We start from the raw sequence: 19,517 nt of genomic DNA on the forward strand, positions 1-19,517 counted from the left end.
GAAAAGACAAAAAAAAAAAATATGTATCTGTTGGAATGCTAGAACTGACCTAATCACAACTTCTGGTATCTCGCCTAGGAACTAGGATGGTTGGGAAGGTGGAGATAAAGTTCTCTTACTGTGCGAGTGTCACCACGTAACCTCCACCCACCTTCCCACTAGCTTGACAGCCCTGTTAGTGCGCCGCGCCTACAACTCCCAGAATGCCACGCGGGGAGGGAGGCGGGCCCAGAGTACACCACCGAGGTCTGTGATTGGTGACGTTCTCCGGCCAATTGAAGAAGCTGTTGTTCAGCAGTTCCCGAGAGCCGGTCGGAAAGGGAGCGAAGTGGCAAGATGGTGTTGGAGAGCACTATGGTTTGGTGAGGAGCTCCCTCCGGGTCTGTGGGGGCGGGCGTGGGTCCAGGGGCGCGCGCAGCCTGGGGGCCCGCGGGGCATGGGATATAGGTGGGGGACCGGCGAGCGAGCTGTGTTCTTGGGTGCCGGAGGCAAGGAGCCGGACGACTCCCTGAGTCATCCCAAGGCCCGGGAGACGACAGGCCTGGCCACTCCCGCAGCCCCTAGCCGGGGCAGCCACCGACCCCCGATCCCTGACTTCCTTTACTCTGCTGTTCGGACTTTGCCTTTCTCTCCTCTCCCCAAAATAATGGGTACTAGGAAGAGCGATTTTACACCCCCACCCCATGCCTCTTTTCTAATTGCCAGCGTCTTTCCCTGTATCATCTTCACAGTCAGCACTTAGAGATTGTTTTCTCTGTGTTGGGATTTTCATTACTTTATCTCACTTAGATCTTCTTACCATACTATTTAAAGTAGTTCTCCGGCTGGGAATGTGGCTCAGTGGCGATGAGCTTGCCTAGCATGCATGAAGCCCTGGATTCGATTCCTCAAAGTTCCCCATTTTACCAATGAGTCGTGGCTGTGTTAAGTCACACAGGTAAAAGTTTTTTTATTTGTGAGTAGTACTGGGAATTGAATTCAGGGCTTCATGGTAGACTAGTGATCTGCCACATGAGCCACTCCCCCAGTGCTTTTATTTTTGTCGGTTGTGGCGCTTAAACTCTGGGCCTGGGCACTGTTCTTCAGTTTTGTTTTGTTTTTTAATGTAGTAGATGGGGTCAGGTAGAATATTATGAACGTCAGGGCTGGGATTGTGGCTTAGTGGTAGAGTGCTTGCCTAGCTAGCATGCATGAAGTCCTGGGTTCAATTCCTCAGAACCACATAAACAGAAAAAGCCAAAAGTGGCATTGTTGCCGAAGTGGTAGAGTGCTAGCCTTGAGCAAAAGAAGCTCAGGGACAGTGCCCAGTGCCCAAGCCCCTGGACTGGCAAACAAAAATTAAAGAAGTATATACATGTGGGGTGTGTGTGTGTGTGTGTGTGTGTGTGTGTGTGTGTGTGTGTGTGTGTGTGTGTGTGTGTGTGTGTGTGTGTGTGTGTGTGTGTGTGTGTGTGTGTATGTGTGTGTGTGAAAGCTAAGGAGAGTGAATTGAATTTCGTACACTCCATCATTGAGAAGGTTCTGAGCATGGCAGATACAGAGCTGTATAAAAATTGTCATTCATTTAAGAATATTGATTTAGCCGGAAGTGGCACAGTGGCTCAAGTCGTAGAGCTCTAGCCTTGAGCTGAAGAGCTGAGGGACAGCGCCCGAGCCCAGAGTTGAGGCTCCACAACCGACAAAAAAAAAAAAATAAGTATTGATTTTACTAGGCATGGTGGCAGCGGATTTGTGAGTTTGGGGCCAACTTGAGATACATAGACCCTGTCTCAAAACCAAGCAAACAACAGAAGCTGGTCTGGATTGATTGTAAGAAAAGCTTAGAAAGCTGGGCGCTGAGGCTCATGCCTGTAATCCTAGCTACTCATTGCCTTATCCCTATAATTGGAGTCACTGAGATCTAGGATCTAGGCTAAGATCTATGATCAGTGTTTGAAGCCAGGTGGGGCAGATAAGTCTGTGAGGCTCTTAGTTACACTTAACCAGCAAAAAGCTGAAAGTAGAGGTGTGGCACTAGCCTGTGCAAAAAGGCTAAGGGAGGGCTGGGAAGGTGGCTCAGTGGTAGAGCGCTTGCCTTGTATGCCTGAGGCCCTGGGTTCGATTCCTCAGCACCACATAAACAAAAAGAAAAAAGCTGGAAGTGGCACTGTGGCTCAAGTGGTAGAGCGCTAGCCTTGAGCTGAAGAGCTGAGGGACAGCGCCCAGGCCCAGAGTTCAGGTCCCACGACTGGACCAAAAAAAAAAAAAAAAGGCTAAGGGACAATGTTTTCCCTCTCCCCTTTACTCCCTCTGTCAGTGTGGACAACAGTGAGTATATGCGGAACGGGGACTTCTTGCCAACCCGCCTGCAGGCCCAGCAGGATGCTGTCAACATAGTATGTCACTCAAAGACCCGCAGCAACCCCGAAAACAACGTGGGCCTCATCACACTGGCCAAGTAGGTGGGGCTGAGGAGGTGGAGGGCATGGAAATGGGTGTGGCCTTTCCCATATGTCACCATGACACCTGTAGGCTATTCTGTAGGGTCCCTGAGGCCTCTTTTGCCCATCACCTTTCTATAACTCTACTTCCTTCTTTTCAGTTCCAGTGTACGTAGTAGCACTCCTTCCCCATGAGAAAAATCTTAGGGTGTCGTACATGTATGCATGCTGTGCTACAGAGCTATACCCCCAGCTCCTGTGTTTAATGCTGATTCCATTTAATATAGTTATGAAGATAAATGTCTTGGGGTGAAATTTTATAATGTATTTTAAAGTTGATGAAAGGTGATTTTCAGCCAGAGCCCCTTGGCATGTATCAAATATTCTGGTACCCCAAAAGTCATTTGGGGCTAGGAAGGTGGCTCAGTGGTAGAGTGCTTGCCTTGCATCCATGAGGCCCTGGGTTCGATTCCTCAGCACCACATAAGCAGAAAAAGTTGGAAGTGGTGCTGTGGCTCAAGTAGTAGAGCGCTAGCCTTGAGCTGAAGAGCTGAGGAACAGCGCCCAGGCCCCAGAGTTCAGGCCCCACAACCAAAAAAAGAAAAAAGTCACTTGTTTAGGGCTGTTTTCTTTTGCTATAGATACTTTTAGCTGAAAAATAGGTCTCCAAATGGAGAAAGTGGGCTGCTATAAAGTAGGGTTCAGTTACTGTGGAATCTCATGCCCTAGAGCAGGACAGGATGAATGTTAGGAGGAAACATTGGGAAGTGGAGGACAGCTTTCCTATGGTGCATGGTATATACTAAACATGAGAGTTTAAAAGGTCTCTAAAAAGAAGACAGGCATGGTTGGGGGTGCCCATGCTCATGCACACTCACTGAAATGCTTTGCCCCATCCCAGTGACTGTGAAGTGCTGACCACGCTCACCCCTGACACTGGGCGAATCCTCTCCAAGCTCCACACAGTCCAGCCTAAGGGCAAGATCACCTTCTGTACTGGCATCCGCGTGGCCCACGTGAGTCCTCTTAGGTCCCCTCAGTTGTCCCTCCTGCCTGTGAAGCTTGCCTCCCCTGGGTTAGAACCAGAGCAGGGGGAGAGAGAGGGCCTAGAGGAAGCTAACTGGGGGGAAAGAATATGGTGGGATGAATCCCAGGATCCCTTTGTGAATCCACTGAAGGGCACAGCAAGACTCAAGGGGTTTATATCCTGTATGAGCAGAATGGTTAGACCTGAGATGCATAGAATCTGTAAAGATAAAACAGAACCAAAGGGGGCTGGGAAGGTGGCTCAGTGGTAGAGCGCTTGCCTTGTATGCATGAGGCCCTGGGTTCGATTCCCCAGCACCACATAAGGAAAAAAAAAAAAAAAAAAAGCAGTGAAGTTCTTAGCCGGGCGCTGGTGGCTCACGCCTGTAATCCTAGCTACTCAGGAGGCTGAGATCTGAGGATCGCGGTTCAAAGCCAGCCCGGGCAGGAGAAACCGTGAGACTCCTATCTCCAATAAACCACCAGAAAACCGGAAGTGGCGCTGTAGCTCAAGTGGTAGAGCGCTCGCCTTGAGCTGAAGAGCTGAGGGACAGCGCCCAGGCCCAGAGTTCAAGCCCCACGACCAACAAAAAAAAAAAAAAAAAAAAAAAAACAGAACCAAAGGAAAGAGCTAGGTGTTCTATGTTGATGTAATTTCCTGTTCTTTCCAAGCTGGCTCTGAAGCACCGGCAGGGCAAGAATCACAAGATGCGCATCATTGCCTTTGTGGGAAGCCCCGTGGAGGACAACGAGAAGGATGTGAGTTCACCGGACAGCATGCGTGACGCAGCCCACGTTAGGGAGTGAGGTTTTGCAGCACTAAGAACCTTACAGGGCACCAGGCTCCTTTTGTGGGGGGAGAATGGAGGGGCAGATTTCAGGGTGTCTGGGAGAGAAATGATTTTCTGTATGCTTTTGTGAGGTGAGTCCTTTTTCCTTATGGCATGGAGTAGATTGCTTGCTTTTTCTCCTCTTCCTAGCTGGTGAAACTAGCCAAACGCCTCAAGAAAGAGAAAGTGAATGTTGACATCATCAATTTTGGGGAAGAGGTGAGGTGGGCCATTGGGGCGCTGGTTTGATTTGGCTAGTTCTGATGGGACAGCCCTTTGCAGAGCAGGGTCCCCCCTGGGAGCGAAGCTGCAGGCAGGGCTGCGGCTCGAGCAGGAGGCGGGAGGTGTGAAGGAACATACCTGTGGCCTCCCTTCCCAGGAGGTGAACACGGAGAAGCTGACGGCCTTTGTGAACACATTGAATGGCAAAGATGGGACCGGCTCTCATCTCGTCACCGTGCCTCCGGGGCCTAGCTTGGCCGATGCCCTCATCAGTTCTCCGATTCTGGCTGGCGAAGGTGGTGCCATGCTGGGTCTTGGTGCCAGTGACTTTGAATTTGGAGTGGATCCCAGTGCTGACCCTGAGCTGGCCCTGGTGAGCAAATACTCTCCTGTGCTGATGCGCCAGGTGACAGCAGAGAATATTAAACACTCCCACAACCCTCATTCATTTCCTCAGTCCCGGGCTTATATCTAGGTCTGTCTGACCAGTGTCAGACTAGCTTGTTGACTTCTGACTAAACCCCAGGCTCTAGCTGTGTCGTCCTTCTGCTTTCCCATACCTTCCCTTAACCCTTCTAGCTTCTTCCCCATGTGATACACAGAAGTTGTCCTCATGCTCCTTCCCCACACTCCTGGCCTTCACCAGCCCCGAGTGGGATTGCAGCTGGGGAAATCTGACCTTGCTCTTCCCCTTGCCAGGCCCTTCGTGTTTCTATGGAGGAGCAGCGGCAGCGGCAGGAGGAGGAGGCGCGGCGGGCTGCTGCGGCCTCTGCAGCCGAAGCTGGAATTGCTGCTACTGGGGCTGAAGGTGAAAGAGGTGGAATCTGAAGTCCCAGGATGCAGGGTGCTAACCATCGGGGTGGCCTGGCAGGCCTTCGGGAGGCTAGCCTAAGGGAATGGCTTGGGGCTAGGGCTGTGTGGAATGTGGCCCCCATTCTATCCTGCCCGTTTTGCTTTTCCAGACTCAGATGATGCGCTGCTGAAGATGACCATCAACCAGCAGGAGTTTGGACGTCCAGGGCTTCCTGACCTAAGCAGCATGACTGAGGAGGAGCAGATCGCCTATGCCATGCAGATGTCCCTACAGGGAGCAGGTGGGCCTGAGCTGGAGTGGTAGTGCGTGGTCAGAGTTATAATGAGGAGCTTGAACTAAGTGACTGCCCTCCTTTCCCCAGAGTTTGGTCAGGCAGAATCAGCTGACATTGATGCCAACTCGGCCATGGACACATCAGAGCCAGCCAAGGTGAGGGCCAGCGATGACCTCCTGCCCCTGTCAGGTTTGCAAGCCTCTAGTCCGGGGACTAGACCATCCATCCCTTTCTCCAGGTGTCACAGATGAGTCTTGAGGAGCAGGAGGAAGTACAGAGCTGCTAAAGGAACAGAATGTTAGTGGTCAGTTGGAGAAATGGCCCACATTCTGAAATGTCTCTTTCTTGCTGTGGGAGCAGTCTAGGATACCTTCTTTCCCAGAATGGTGAAGAGAGTCTGGGAAAGAGAACACACGGAATGCGGGGTCTGGTAGCAGGAAAGCTCCTCTGAGTTCAGTTAGCCCCGTTCTCATGCGTCAGCAGAGCTGGGCTCAGGTGGCAGTGTGCTCTCAGCCAGCCCCTGGCAGCCTCCAAGCTAATGCTGCCTCTTTTCAGGAGGAGGATGATTATGATGTGATGCAGGACCCCGAGTTCCTTCAGAGCGTCCTAGAAAACCTGCCAGGTGTGGATCCCAACAATGAGGCCATCCGAAATGCCATGGGCTCCCTGGCCTCCCAGGCCACCAAGGATGGCAAGAAGGACAAGAAGGAGGAAGAGAAGAAATGAGACTGGAGGAGAATGGGCAGCCGAGACTGCCAGGGGACTGCGTAGTATGGGTGGATTATAGAGTTAGATATGCTATCTGCAACCTTTCCAACCTAAATAAAGCTTGGCAAGTTTGTTTTTTCCTTTTTGCTTCAAGTTGTGATGGCTTTGCTTGCAAAGAAGGAGCACAAGGCCGGAAGAAGTCCCTTCCCTTCTTTCCTTGGCTTCTGTTTTTGTCATTGGGACGTGTTGCTGAGCACCCTCTGTGTGTTAGGGCCATGGCCGAAGAGGTGAGTAGAAACAGCAGCGGCCCCTGGAAGAGCCAGCATGTAATGGAGTGACTCCATATATCTGATAGTTCAAAGGAGAATGAACTCAGCGCTGTGGAACTGTGAGGAGAAAGCCAACTGCTGGTAGCCTCTAGGTAGGCTCCTGGATGTACATTTGAGCCCAAGTTCAGTCAATAAAGAAGGTGGGATGTTTCTAGTCGCCAGGAGCAGTGGAGACATGTTGGAGGAATCTGGGGGCTCAGAGACCAGTTGGATGAATGGTTCAGGTCACTAAGGCCCAGGTACCCGTTGAGGCCTGATTTTCACAGGTGGCTTTAAATATCCACAGGATAAAATGTGCTGTCCCTTCATGGAGCACCAAGTTTAGGTCGGGGGGGGTGGGCAGGGGGAAGGGGGGTCCTTTAGGATTTGGTCTGGAATGCTAAATCGCCCTCCCTTTGCTTATTTTGTGTGTGTGTTGGTCATGGGCTTGAACTCTGGGCTTGGGCACTATCCCTGAGCTCTTCAGCTCAAGGTGAGCACTTTACTACTTGAGCCACAGCACCACTTCCAGTTTTCGGGTAGTTAATTGGAGTTAAAAGTCTATGGCCTTTCTTGCCCGGACTGGCTTTGAACCATGATCCTCAGATCTCAGCCTCCTGAAAAGCTAGGATCACAGGTGTGAGCCAAGGGTGCCAGGCAAGGTGTTTTTTTTCTTTTTTTTGTCGGTCATGGAGCCTGAACTCTGGGCCTGGACACCACTGTCCCTCAGCTCTTCAGCTCAAGGCTAATGCTTTACCACTTGAGCCACAGTGCCACTTTGGCTTCCTGGTGGTTTATTGGAGATAAGTCTCATGGACTTTCCTGCCTGGGCTGGAGCTGGCTTTGAACCATGATCCTCAGACCTCAGCCTCTGGAGTAGCCACCAAGAGATGGCATGAGCCACCAGCGCTGGCAGGTTTTTATTTTTAACACATGGTCTCACTGTGTAGTCCAGGCTGGCCTTGAACTAGTAATCTCTCTGTGTTGGCCTCCCAGTGTAAATTAACTGGGGCTTAAACTTGGCCTCATGTTCACTTGGCTTTTTTGCTCACTCACTCATGACTAGCACCGTACAACTTTGCACACCTCTATTTCCATATTTTTTGCTTATTGATTGGAGACAATGTCAGATTTGTCTGCCCAGGCTTCTCCAAACCTCAGTTCTCAGCTATTAGTCTACTGAGTAGCTAAGATTATAGGTATGGGCCACCAGTGTCCATCTTAATATTTTCTCTCAAGTTTTACTTTTTTTTTTTTGTACCAGTATTAGGGCTTGAACTAAGGGCCTGGGCACTGTCTTAGCTTTTTCCCCTCAAGACTGGCAGTCTACTACTGGAGTCACAGCTTTACTTCTCTCTTGCTGGTTAACTGGAGATAAGAGTCTCATGGACTCTTGAGCTATCAGCACTAGACAGATGTTGCTTTATAGTAGGATGTCATATTTGTAACTAATATTTCTTTTACTAATATTCCTGAGAATGGAACTCAGTTAATGCAGACAACACAAGGCCAGTGTATGATAAGTAAGGATAAAGAAATCAGAGCAGGGCTGGGAATGTGGATTAGTGGTAGAGTGCTTGCCTAGCATGCATAAAGCCCTGGGTTCTATTCCTCAGCACCACATAAACAGAAAAAGCTGGGAGTGGCGCTGTAGCTCAAGTGGTGGAGTGCTAGCCTTGAGCTGAAGAGCTGAGTTCAAGCCACACGAACAACAACAACAAAATCTGTTCTCAGCGAACAGATTTAATGTGATAATCAGTGATTATAATTCAAAATACCTGAAGAGTAATTCAGGATTTTTATTATTTTTAATTTTTTTTTATTTTTTTTTATTTTTTATTTATTTATTTATTTATTTTGGGTCCGGTCGTGGGCCTGAACTCTGGGCCTGGGCGCTGTCCCTCAGCTCTTCAGCTCAAGGCTAGCGCTCTACCACTTGAGCCACAGCACCACTTCCGGCTTTTTTCTTTTTGCTTATGTGGTGCTGAGGAATCGAACCCAGGGCCTCATGCATGCAAGGCAAGCGCTCTACCACTGAGCCACCTTCCCAGCCCCATTATTTTTATTTTTTTTGCCAGTTCTGGGGCTTGAACTCAGGGCCTGGGTACTGTCTCTGAGCTTCTTTTGCTCAAAGCCAGCACTACCACATGAGCCACAGTGCCACTTCTGACCATTTCTGTTTTTGTGGTACTAAGGAATCGAATCCAGGGCTGCATGCATGCTAGGCAAGCACTCTACCACTGATCCACATTCCCAGCCTCCAGGAGTATTTTTACTAGTACTAATTTCATTTGTATACCTGAAAGTCAGGGCATTCAGTCAAATGTGTCTCCTGCTTCTCAGTGCTGGACCCCCCAGCCCAGAATCTGCTTCCCCTTCTCCTCCCGTCACCCCTCCCCCCCACTACCCTGCTTTTCTGGTTCATAATCTGCATATTTGGCTTGCTTTCTATGCTGTTCTACTACTTCAGCCAGCCCAACTTTTTTTTTTTTTTTTTTTTTTGGTACTGGGGCTTGTACTCAGGACCTGGGCAGTCCCTGAGCTGCTTTTGCTCAAGGCTAGCACTCTACCACTTGAACCACAGCTCCATTTCTGGCTTTTTTGGGTCATTTATTGGAGCTAAAAGTCATGGACTTTTCTGGCTGAGCTGGCTTTGCACCTTGATCCTTGGATCTCTGCTTGCTAACTAGGATAACAGATGTGAGCCACCAGTGCCTGGCTTCCAGCCCAGCTTTGTGTTGGTTATTTTATTTGTCAAGTCATGGGGCTTGAACTCAGGGCCTGGGCACTGTCCCTGAGCTCTTTTTGCTCAAGGCTAAGGTTCTACTACTTGAGCCACAGCTCCACTTCCAGCTTTATCTGTGATCAGTTGGAGATAAGTATCTCAGACCTTCCCTGAGTGGCTTTTTTTTTGCCAGTCATGAGGCCTTAACTCTGGGCTTGGGTGCTGTCCCTCAGCTCAGCTCAAGGCTAGTGCTCTACCACTTGAGCCACAGCACCACTTCTGGCTTTTTCTGCCTATGTGGTGCTGAGGAATCGAACCCAGGGCCTCATGCATGCAAGGCAAGTGCTCTACCACTGAGCCACCTTCCCAGCCCCTCCCCCCCCAGTGGCTTTGAATGATGATCCTGAGTTCCCAGCCTCCTGAGTAGGATTACAGACAAGCATGGTAGGTCTTTAACAGTCACTGGATGCAGCTCATCAGGCAAGGCATAATTGTGGTGAGGGGCTGTCTAGCTGAGGCAATGCTGCCTAATTTAACTGGTGCGGATGATCTAGCCAGCCATTATCCAAGAGAGAAGGATATGCCCCACCAGTACCCACTATGCGCTGGGTACATGGGCACTGTCCCATTTCCTCCTCACATGACAAACCTGGAATTCCAAGCCATGTCCGCTCACCCAAGGAGGAGCCAGGCCTGGCAAGGTTTACAGTGTACTCAAGCAAACACAGGAAAAGCTAAGTGCCATATGTGGCCTGGGATTCAGGGCCCTGGTACAGAAGAGGCTCCAAGCATAAAGGAGGAAACAATGACCCTGTGAGTGTGGTTCATGAAGACTTTCTGGAGCCAACGCTTAGCCTGAACCTCAGCTGAAAGGTGGAAGAGGTGGCATGCTGGCACATGCCCTAGCGTCCTGTAGCTTATGCTCGGCATGTTCCTTGCTCTCACACACCTCCTCCACTTGGCCACAAGGGGGTCAGCCCCACCTAGAGTGCAAGTTTGGCTTAGCTACTGGGAAGCCCTCAGCAAATCATTTTCTTTTATTTAAACAAACGTACTTAGAAAGAGTTTATTTTCGCCGGGTGCCAGTGGCTCATGCCTGTAATCCTAGCTACTCAAGAGGCTGAGATCTGAGGATCATTGTTCAAAGCCAGCCTGGGCAGGAAAGTCTGTGTGACTCTTTATCTCCAATAAACCACCAGAAAAGCAGAAGTGGTGCTATGGCTCAAGTGGTAGAGTATTCACCTTGAGCTGAAGAGCTGAGGGACAGCGCCCAGGCCTGGAGTTCAAGCCCTATGACCAACAACAACAAAAAAATGTATTTTAGAAAAATAGATATAGCAAAAAGGCAGAAAGCAGATAGATAAGGAAATGTGTGTCCCTTCCCTCCTGTTTAGGTACTGCACTGTTGCCCTCCCTAGAGCTTATTCAGTTTCTTGTTTATCTTTCTCAAAATATCCTTGCTCAAAGGGTACATATCTGAAAGAAGGCCTGGACACTGGCCTAACAAGCCCTGTCTTGTCCTCTGCCATTTTCCCCCCTCTGAGTCTCTCAGTCACTGTGGAACTTCAGGAAGAATAAAGATCAAATAATGAACACCTGGGGCTTGGAAATAAAGCTTAGTGGTAGAGTGCTTGCCTAGCATGCATGAAACCCTGGGGTTTGATTCCTTAGTACCGCATACACAGAAAAAGCCGAAAGTGGTGCTGTGGCTCCAGTGATAGAGTGCTAGCCCTGGGTACAGAGAGGCTCAGGGACAGAGCCCAGGCCCTGAGTTCAAGCCCCAGGACTGGCAAAAAAAAAAAAAAAAAAAAAAAAAGATTAAACATCTGCTGCTAGCAGCTGGAACAGCTCCTCAGATAAGCCATGCTTTTTTTTTTTTTTTTTTGGGGGGGGGGTCCAGTCATGGGGCCTGAACTCTGGGCTTGGGCGCTGTCCCTCAGCTCTGCAGCTCAAGGCTAGCACTCTACCACTTGAGCCACAGCACTACTTCCGGCTTTTTTCTTTTTGTTTATGTGGAGCTGAGGAATCGAACCCAGAGCCTCAGGCATGCAAGGCAAGCGCTCTACCACTGAGCCACCTTCCTAGCCCCAAGCCATGGCTTCTTATGGTGACTGGACATCACACACCACCCTGGGATAACCATCAGCCTCAACTGGAGCACATCTAGACATGACAAAACTCTGACCCCTGGCCCAACTCTTCTCTTACTTAAACCTAAAGTCTATGCCAATCCCTTGAAGGCAGCTGCCTTCTGAGGTGCCACTGGGCCTCCTTGTCTTCCTAATCCAGCCACGTTCAATTAAATCTTTCTCTACCATTCCCAGTGCTTGTCTCTTTAATTGCCTGGTAGGATTTTTACCTAAAACTCCACATTCATATCCATTCTTTTTTCTTCTTCTTTCTTGTGCCACAGGTATTGAGGCTTGTTCTCAGGGCCTTGCACTTTTATTGACTTCTTTTGCTCAAGGCTGGCTGGCCCTCTACTATTAGAGCCACATCTCTACTTCTAGCTTTCTGCTGGTTAACTGCAGATAAGGAGTCTTAGGGACTTCCCTGCCTGGGCTGGCTTCCGAGTAGCTAGGATTACAGGTGTGAGCCATGGACACCCAGCTCCAACTTGAAAGTTGTGGTTGAGATGGAGTCTTGCTAATTTTGTCAGGGTTGGCCTGGAACTTTCAGTCCTCCTGCCTCTGACTCTTAGGACTTAGGGTTTAGTTTAGTTTTGTTTTTTCAGTACCACCTCAGCCACACCTCTGGCTCTATCCCTCTCCCTCTTAAGCAGCTGGGATTATAGATGTGCACCACCATGCCTGTCTCCTCCGAAAACATGGTCAATCTCACCTTCTCAAAGATACCTTTCCTGGAGCTGAGGACAGATCAGGGAAGGTGAGCCATGAGAAACAGCAGCCAGGAATTCAGAAATACACATTGGATTAGTTTTGCATAAAAGCTTATAGGCAATATTTCCTTGCTTTAAACTCCTCCCTTACTAAGCTAAAATGTTAAAAAACAAAACAGAACAGAACAAAAACAAAAAACTGGGCACCCGTGGCTCACGCCTGTATAATCCTAGCTATTCAAGAGGCTGAGATCTAAGTATCACAGTTCAAAGCCAGCCTAGGCAGGAAAGGCCGTGAGACTCATATCTCCAATAAACCACCAGAAAACCAGAAGTGGCACTGTGGCTCAAGTGGTAGAGCGCTATCCTTGAGCTGAAGAGCTGAGGGACAGAGCCCAGGCCCAGAGTTCAAGCCCCACGACCAACAAAAAAAAGAAAAAGAATGTACACACATATATATGCACATGTCACAATGAAATCCTCTTGTATAACTAATTGACACAAATAAAATGTAGAACAAAGAAGAGGAAGAAAAAAGGAAATAAAGCAGCTCTTTGACCTTGTGGGAATAAGTACCACACTTTGGGAAGGGAACAAGAAGATCTTAGAGAAGACACTTATTCTGGGTATTAGGGGGAAGGGAACACTTGGTAAAAAATAATTCCTTTGATCATAAAAGGGCTTGCAGGCAGATGAAAATGTTTACCTCAAGATGGACACCTGTTTTAAAGGGGAGTAAATTGTATGTTCCAATATCTATGCTGTCATAATTCAAATGTAATAAGCAGACAATTTGGTTATCTCTGGACTCACTGATAGAAACAGGGCAACAGTAAGAGTGACTGAATGAGCCAGGTGCTCATTTAAACAGCTTGCTTCTTGTTAATTTTGCATCTGGCTTTATCTGTATTTTTTTTTTAATCTCAACTTGATAAATGGCAGAGTAGAATTTTTCTTTCTCAGTCAAAGCTATATTTATTTTCTCAGGACACAATGTTTCTGAATCTTGGTGGGAGCCATAAAGTGGAAGACTCTAGGATGATCAGACCAGGGGGGAACCTCCACTCCCAGCACCCGTCAGTGTCCAGAGATCAAATTCTCCAAACACTTACTGTATCTCCTACCTGGACAGTATAATTCTTTTTCCCCTTCATATTCCTGGGGATGGAAGCTGGACCTCCCAAATGCTCTGAAAGTTCTCCACCAGTAATCTACATGAGTATAAATCTGATTGTTGTGTTCTGAGTGTTCAGTTAGTGAACAGGGGTGAGGGGTTCAGAATTTAGGATGTAAATATACTCCTTTTGTTTTTAGAATGATTTTCTTGCTTTCTCTAGAATATTAATTTTCACCTTTTTTGGGGGGGCGGTGTCAGTTGTGGGGCTTGAACTCAGGGCCTGGGTGCTATCCCTGAGCTTTTTTGCACAAGATTAGTGCTCTAGGGGCTGGGAAGGTGGCTCAGTGGTAGAGTGCTTGCCTTGCATGCATGAGGCCCTGGATTTGATTCCTTAGCACCACAAAAGCAGAAAAAGCTGGAAGTGGTGCTGTCGCTCAATTGGTAGAGCACTAGCCTTGAGCTGTAAAGCTGAGGGACAGCGCCTAAGCCCTGAGTTCAGGCCCCACAAATGACAAAAAAAAAAAAAAAAGAAAGAAAGACTAGTGCTCTAGCACTTTGAGCCATAGCACCATTTCTAGTTTTCTGGTAGTTGATTGGAAATAATAGTTTCATGGACTTTCCTTCTTAGGCTGGCTTTGAACCTTGATCCTCAGATCTGTCTCCTGAGTAGCTGGAATCACAGGCATGAGCTACTTGCACCCAGCACTTTTTTTTGTTGGTGTGTGTCCTGGAAATTGGGTCAAGTTGTTGTCCCTGAGAATTTTTTTTTCCTCTCAAGGCTAGTACTCTACTACATAAGCCACAGCTCCACTTCCAGCTTTTTGATGGTTAATTGGAAATAAGAGTTACAGGTTGGGCACTGGTGGCTCCTGCCTGAAATCTTAGCTACTCAGGAGGCTGAGATTCTGAGGACTGCAGTTCAAATACAGGGCTGGACAGGAAAGTCCATAAGACTCTTATCTCCAATTAGCCACTCAAAAACCAGAAATGGGTGCTGTGGCTCAAAGTGGTAGAGCACTAGCCTTGAGCAAAAAAGAGAGCTCAGGGACAGTGCCCAGGCCCAAAGGTAAAGCCCCATGACTGACAAAAAAAAAAAGTCTCACAGACTGTCCTGCCCAGGATGGCAGATGCTCAGATCTCAGCCTCATGAGTAGCCAGCATTACAGGTGTGAGCCACTGGTGCCAGGTTTTAACTTCTACTTTTCCTGCCATCATGAAGGATAAAAAAACTATATGAGGACAGGTTTGACATACTTGTCATCCCAGCACTTTTTTTTTGGTGGGAGCGGGGGGTGATACTGGGGTTTGAACCAAGGGCCTCACACTTCATTTGGTTTGCTTGCTAGACTGATGTTCTACCCTTGAGCCACACCTCCAGCCTAGCTTTTTGATGGTTATTTTCTTTGTTGTTTGTTTTTTTTTGGTCAGTCATGGGGCTTGACCTCTGAGCCTGGGCACTGTCCCTGAGCTCTTCAGCTCAAGGCAAGCACTCTAGCACTTGAACCACAGCAGGACTTCTGGTTTTCTGGTGGTTAATTGGAGATGAGTTTCATGGACTTTCCTGCCCAGGCTAGCTTTGAAAGGTGATCCTCAGATCTCAGCCTCCTGAGTAGCTAGGATTATAGGCATGAGCCACCAGCTTTGCTGGTTATTTTCGAGATGGAAGTTTTGTGGACTTTTCTGTCTTGTTTGGCCTTAAACATCAATCCTCCAGGTCTCAGCTTCCTGAGGGACTAGGATTACACGTGTGTACTACCAAGGTCTGGCTTCATCCTAATACTCTTTCTAAAAATGGCTGTGTGTGTGTGTGTGTTAAAATCCTGCACTCTAACACTTGAGATATGTCTCCAGAAATCTCGTGAGAGAGGCGGGAGGGTCATGAGTTTGAGAGGCCTTTCTAGACTACCAAGTGAGATTGCCTCAAAACCCCAAACAACAACAACAACCAAGACAACAAACGTTGCCTGAGTGAAGCATCTGGCTTATAACTCTCCTTATACATATTTGTACCCTGTCTTCTGGAAGGTGTTCCAGAAGCTTCTGATATTGTGATTTCTGTTTTCCAGGTTTTTTTTTTTTTTTTTTCTTTCACCAATTCTGGGGCTTGAACTCAGGGCCTGGGCGCTGTCCCTCAGATCTTCAGCTCAAGGCGAGCACTCTGCCACTTGAGCCACAGGGCCACTTCCGGTTTTCTGGTGGTTTATTGGAGATAAGAGTTTCACAGACTTTCCTGCCTGGGCTGGCTTTGAACCGCGATCCTCAGATCTCAGCCTCCTGAGTAGCTAGGATTACAGGCATGAGCCACCGGCGCCCAGCTACTTCTGGCTTTTTCTGTGTATGTGGTACTGAGGTAATCGAACCCAGGGCTTCATGCATGCTAGGCAAGCACTCTACCCCTGAGCCAACTTCCCAGCCCCCCTGTAGTCTTTTTTAATGGCAAGCTCTTCGTTTCTCAAGTGCTGTGGATGCAGCATGTGCTGAGCAAGTGCTGTCATTGAACCACATTCTTCCTGAGTACTGAGTTCATCTGTCTTTTTGATGGCTTCCTATCCCACTCTGAGAAAATGCCAAATACCTTCCAATAGCCCCCGATCACCCCGTGACCTGACTTTGCCGTCCTACCTGCTGATTTCTCTAGATCATACTGGCAGCTGGGAACCTTTGTAACTCTCCTTCCTTTCTATAATGTTTGTGACCCAGTGAGCATGGCTCACTCCCTCACCTCCTTTGGGTCTATTTATCACTATCATATCAGAAAGGCCTTCATTCATCCACCCTAGCTAACATTACAACCCTCCCAAAGTTCCTGTCTTCTTCCTGCTTTGAAATCCTGCTGTTAAAATAATATACTTTGCTTGTTGGAACCATTTAAGTTTATAGAAAAATTCTTGTCTGCTTTGTTCACTCCAATGTCTGAAATAGTGCTTAACTATTGCTAAATATTGGTAGCATTGAAGTATTTTTTCTTTTTTCTTTCGTTCTTTTTTTTTTTTTTTTGGCCAGTCGTGGGGCCTGAACTCTGAGCCTGGGCGCTGTCCCTCAGCTCTTCAGCTCAAGGCTAGCATTCTACCACTTGAGCCACAGTGCCACTTCCAGCTTTTTCTGCTTATGTGGTTCTGAGGAATCAAACCTAGGGCTTCATGCATGCAAGACAAGGACTCAAGGACTCTACCACTGCGCCACCTTCCCAACCCCTTTCTTTCTTTTCTTTTCTTCTTTTCTTTTCTTTTTTTTTTTTTGTTGGTCATGGGGCTTGAACTCTGGGCTTGGGCGCTGTCCCTCAGCTCTTCAGCTCAAGGCTAGCGCTCTACCACTTGGGCTATAGCGCCACTTCTGGTTTTCTGGTGGTTTATTGGAGATAAGAGTTTCACAGACTTTCTTCTCCCGGCTGCCTTTGAACCTTGATGCTCAGATCTCTGCCTCCTGAGTAGCTAGGATTACAGGCGTGAGCCACCAGGGCCTGGCTCCCTTTCTTTCTTTCTTTTTTTTTGGGTCCGGTCATGGGGCCTGAACTCTGGGCCTGGGTACTGTCCCTCAGCTCTTCAGCTCAAGGCTAGCGCTCTACCACTTGAGCCACAGCGCCACTTCCGGCTTTTTTCTTTTTGCTTATGTGGTGCTGAGGAATCGAACCCAGGGCCTCATGCATGCAAGGCAAGCGCTCTACCACTGAGCTACCTTCCCAGCCCCCTCTTTCTTTTCTCTTTCTTTTTGTCGGCCGTGGGACTTGAATTCAGGGCTTGGGTGCTGTCCCTGAGCTTTTTATTAATTTACTTATTTATTTTTGCCAGTCCTGTAGCTTATACTCAGGGCCTGGGCACTGTCCCTGAGCTTTTTTTTGCTCAAAGCTAGCACTCTACCTCTTGAGCCACAGTGCTAGTTCTGGCTTTTTCTGTGTATGTGGTATATGTGGTACTGAGTAATTGAACCCAGGACTTTATGCATGCTAGGCAAGAATTCTACCACTAAGCCACATTCTCAGCCCCAGTCCCTAAACTCTTTTGCTTAAGGCTAGCACTCTACCACTTGGAGCCATGGCCATTTGAGCCATTTTCAGTTTTATGGTGGTTAATTGGAGATAAGAATCTCATGGACTTTCCTACCTGGGCTGGTTTGAATCCCAAACCTCAGATCTCAGCTTCCTGAGTAGCTAGGATTACAGGCATGAACCACCAGTGCCCAGCTTAAAATATTTATTAAATGAATGAATAATGCATTTAATTAAAGATCAAACTTCTGTCTAAAACCCTCTTAGCAAGGGACCCTTAAAAAATTTAGTGTTTGGGGCTGGGAACGTAGCTTAGTGGTAGAGTGTTTGCCTAGCATGCATGAAACCCTGGGTTCAATTCCTCAGTACCACATAAATGGAAAAGGCTAGAAGTGGTGCTGTAGCTCAAGTCGTAGAGTGCTAGCCTTGAGCAAAAGCTCAGGGACAGTGTCCAGGCCCTGAATTCAAGTCCCAGGACTGGAAAAAAAAAATTCCTGTTTACCTTACTTTACTGCCTTTAACTAGGTCTAACCTTGCCTGCCTGTGCCTGTCTCCTTCTCAGTAAGATGGATATGCTAACAATGCCTCTGTAGGGGTTGTGGTAAGAATTAAATGAGTTAATATATACAATGTTCTAATCATAGATCCTTGCATATAGTACAGTGCTATATAGTAGAGTGCATATAGTAGAGTGCTAGCCTTGAGCTGAAGAGCTGAGGGACAGTGCCCAGGCCCAGAGTTCAAGCCCCACGACAAAAAAAAAAAAAAAAAAAATCTCACCAGGTGGATATTATAATCCCCATTTTATCCATGAGAATATAGGCTCCGGGAAGTCGAGTAACTTGCCCAAAATGGTCATATGGTAAATGATGTCCCCATCTAGCAGCCCTGTTACACAATTCCATGCACTTTTTTTCCCCCCAGTCCTGGGGCTTTGACCCTGGGCCTGGGCACTGACCCTGAGCTTCTTTTGTTCAAGGCTAGCACTCCACCACTTGAGCCACAGCACCATTCTGGCTTTTTTGTGCTTATGTGGCACTGAGGAATCGAACCCAGGACTCAAGCATACTAGGCAAGCACTCTACCGCTAGGCCCTCCGTGCAGCCATGTAAACTCCGTATGCCCCTGAGAATTCGGTCAAGCGTCCATGGACCCAGGGCACGTGACAGATCTCCTTAGACGACACCGTTCAGTGGTGGAGCGCCTGCTCTTGCGGGCTCTGGGCGGCGGATTCCAACCTTATCCCTGTAAAAGGCGAAAGAAAAAGTACAAACGTAAACCCTCACTCAGCCTGGCGAGCCGCGGCAGGGGCGGCGGGCTGCGGAGGAGCGGGTGAGTCCACGGCGAGCGCCAGGCGGCACGCTGGAACCGCAGACGGACCTGCGAATGCGTGCGGGCTAGGGGGCGGCGCTGGCCGGCGCGTCATCTTACGGTAGCCCCGCCCCCGCCCCGCCCCAGGGGGCGGGGCCACGCAGCGCGGGAAAGCTCAACGCGGATCGCAGCCTCTCATTCGTGCTGGAGGAGGGGGGTAAGAGAGCTCATAAATGGAAGTGCATGTGGGGTCCCAGCCTTCCCGGGCTTAGGAGGCGCATCGGTAAGCGTTCTCTAGATCCCTTTGGAAATGGTCCAGGCCACGTCACCTCCCCAACTTCCGGTCCGCAAAGCTGGTCCTCGCTCCAGATCCCGGTTCTTTCCACACTCCACCCCAAGCCCGGTCCAAGGTCTAAGGCAAAGGCAAGGAGCTGCCCTGCCGGAGGAGCTAACCTTCCCAGATTTTAAAACGATTCAGAGGGAAGGACGCGAGGCGTTGGTCAGCCGGATGACGTAATACTTGGGGTGGCGTCTCACTTAGGGACTACTGCACAGCTTCGCGGACATGGAGGCTTAGCTTGAGGAAAAAGGCATACACAGGCCCAAGCATCTAGGTTCCACCTGGAGTCGCTGAGGTTCTCAGAGCTCACCACCCAGAAGCGAAGAGTTCCTTAAATTTGCATAAGTGAACCACTGCTTCCAGCTTCGAGCGGCCAATAGGAGTCAGGCTCAGGAGGACACGCACCTGGCTAGTCACCCCTCCCGTCGGAAAGCCGAGAATCTGGCTGGCTTCTTCTTGAGCGACAGATCTGGCGCCCAATCGCTTTTGAGATGCTCAGAGAGGGCAGGTGGATTCTGGAGCAGCCAATGGGAAGAGGGTTCTTCAGAAGGCCTAGGCCTCTGGCCCAATGAGAATAGGAGGACTGTGCAGGGCTAGT

The 19,517-nt window shown here is 48.8% G+C and overlaps 1 protein-coding gene across 2 annotated transcripts; it reads left to right on the forward strand.

Moving 5' to 3' along the window:
* The first annotated feature begins 285 nt into the window (after positions 1 to 285).
* Positions 286 to 6,434, forward strand: LOC138827504 (26S proteasome non-ATPase regulatory subunit 4). 2 transcript variants are annotated; one of them, XM_070023078.1, is made up of 10 exons: positions 286 to 362; positions 2,297 to 2,437; positions 3,322 to 3,436; positions 4,119 to 4,205; positions 4,427 to 4,495; positions 4,656 to 4,871; positions 5,198 to 5,315; positions 5,461 to 5,592; positions 5,674 to 5,741; positions 6,142 to 6,434. In XM_070023078.1, the coding sequence occupies exons 1-10, from the start codon at positions 337 to 339 to the stop codon at positions 6,310 to 6,312; spliced, it is 1,143 nt and encodes a 380-aa protein (XP_069879179.1). In that variant the 5' UTR covers positions 286 to 336; the 3' UTR covers positions 6,313 to 6,434. The 2 variants fall into 2 exon arrangements, with proteins under 2 accessions (XP_069879179.1, XP_069879180.1); XM_070023079.1 differs by having other exon boundaries at positions 5,198 to 5,306.
* The last annotated feature ends 13,083 nt before the right edge of the window (positions 6,435 to 19,517 follow it).

Source organism: Dipodomys merriami, unplaced genomic scaffold (genome assembly GCF_024711535.1).
Source record: "Dipodomys merriami isolate MVZ:Mamm:240054 unplaced genomic scaffold, mDipMer1.0.p SCAF_156, whole genome shotgun sequence".
Taxonomy (NCBI): Eukaryota; Metazoa; Chordata; class Mammalia; order Rodentia; family Heteromyidae; genus Dipodomys; species Dipodomys merriami.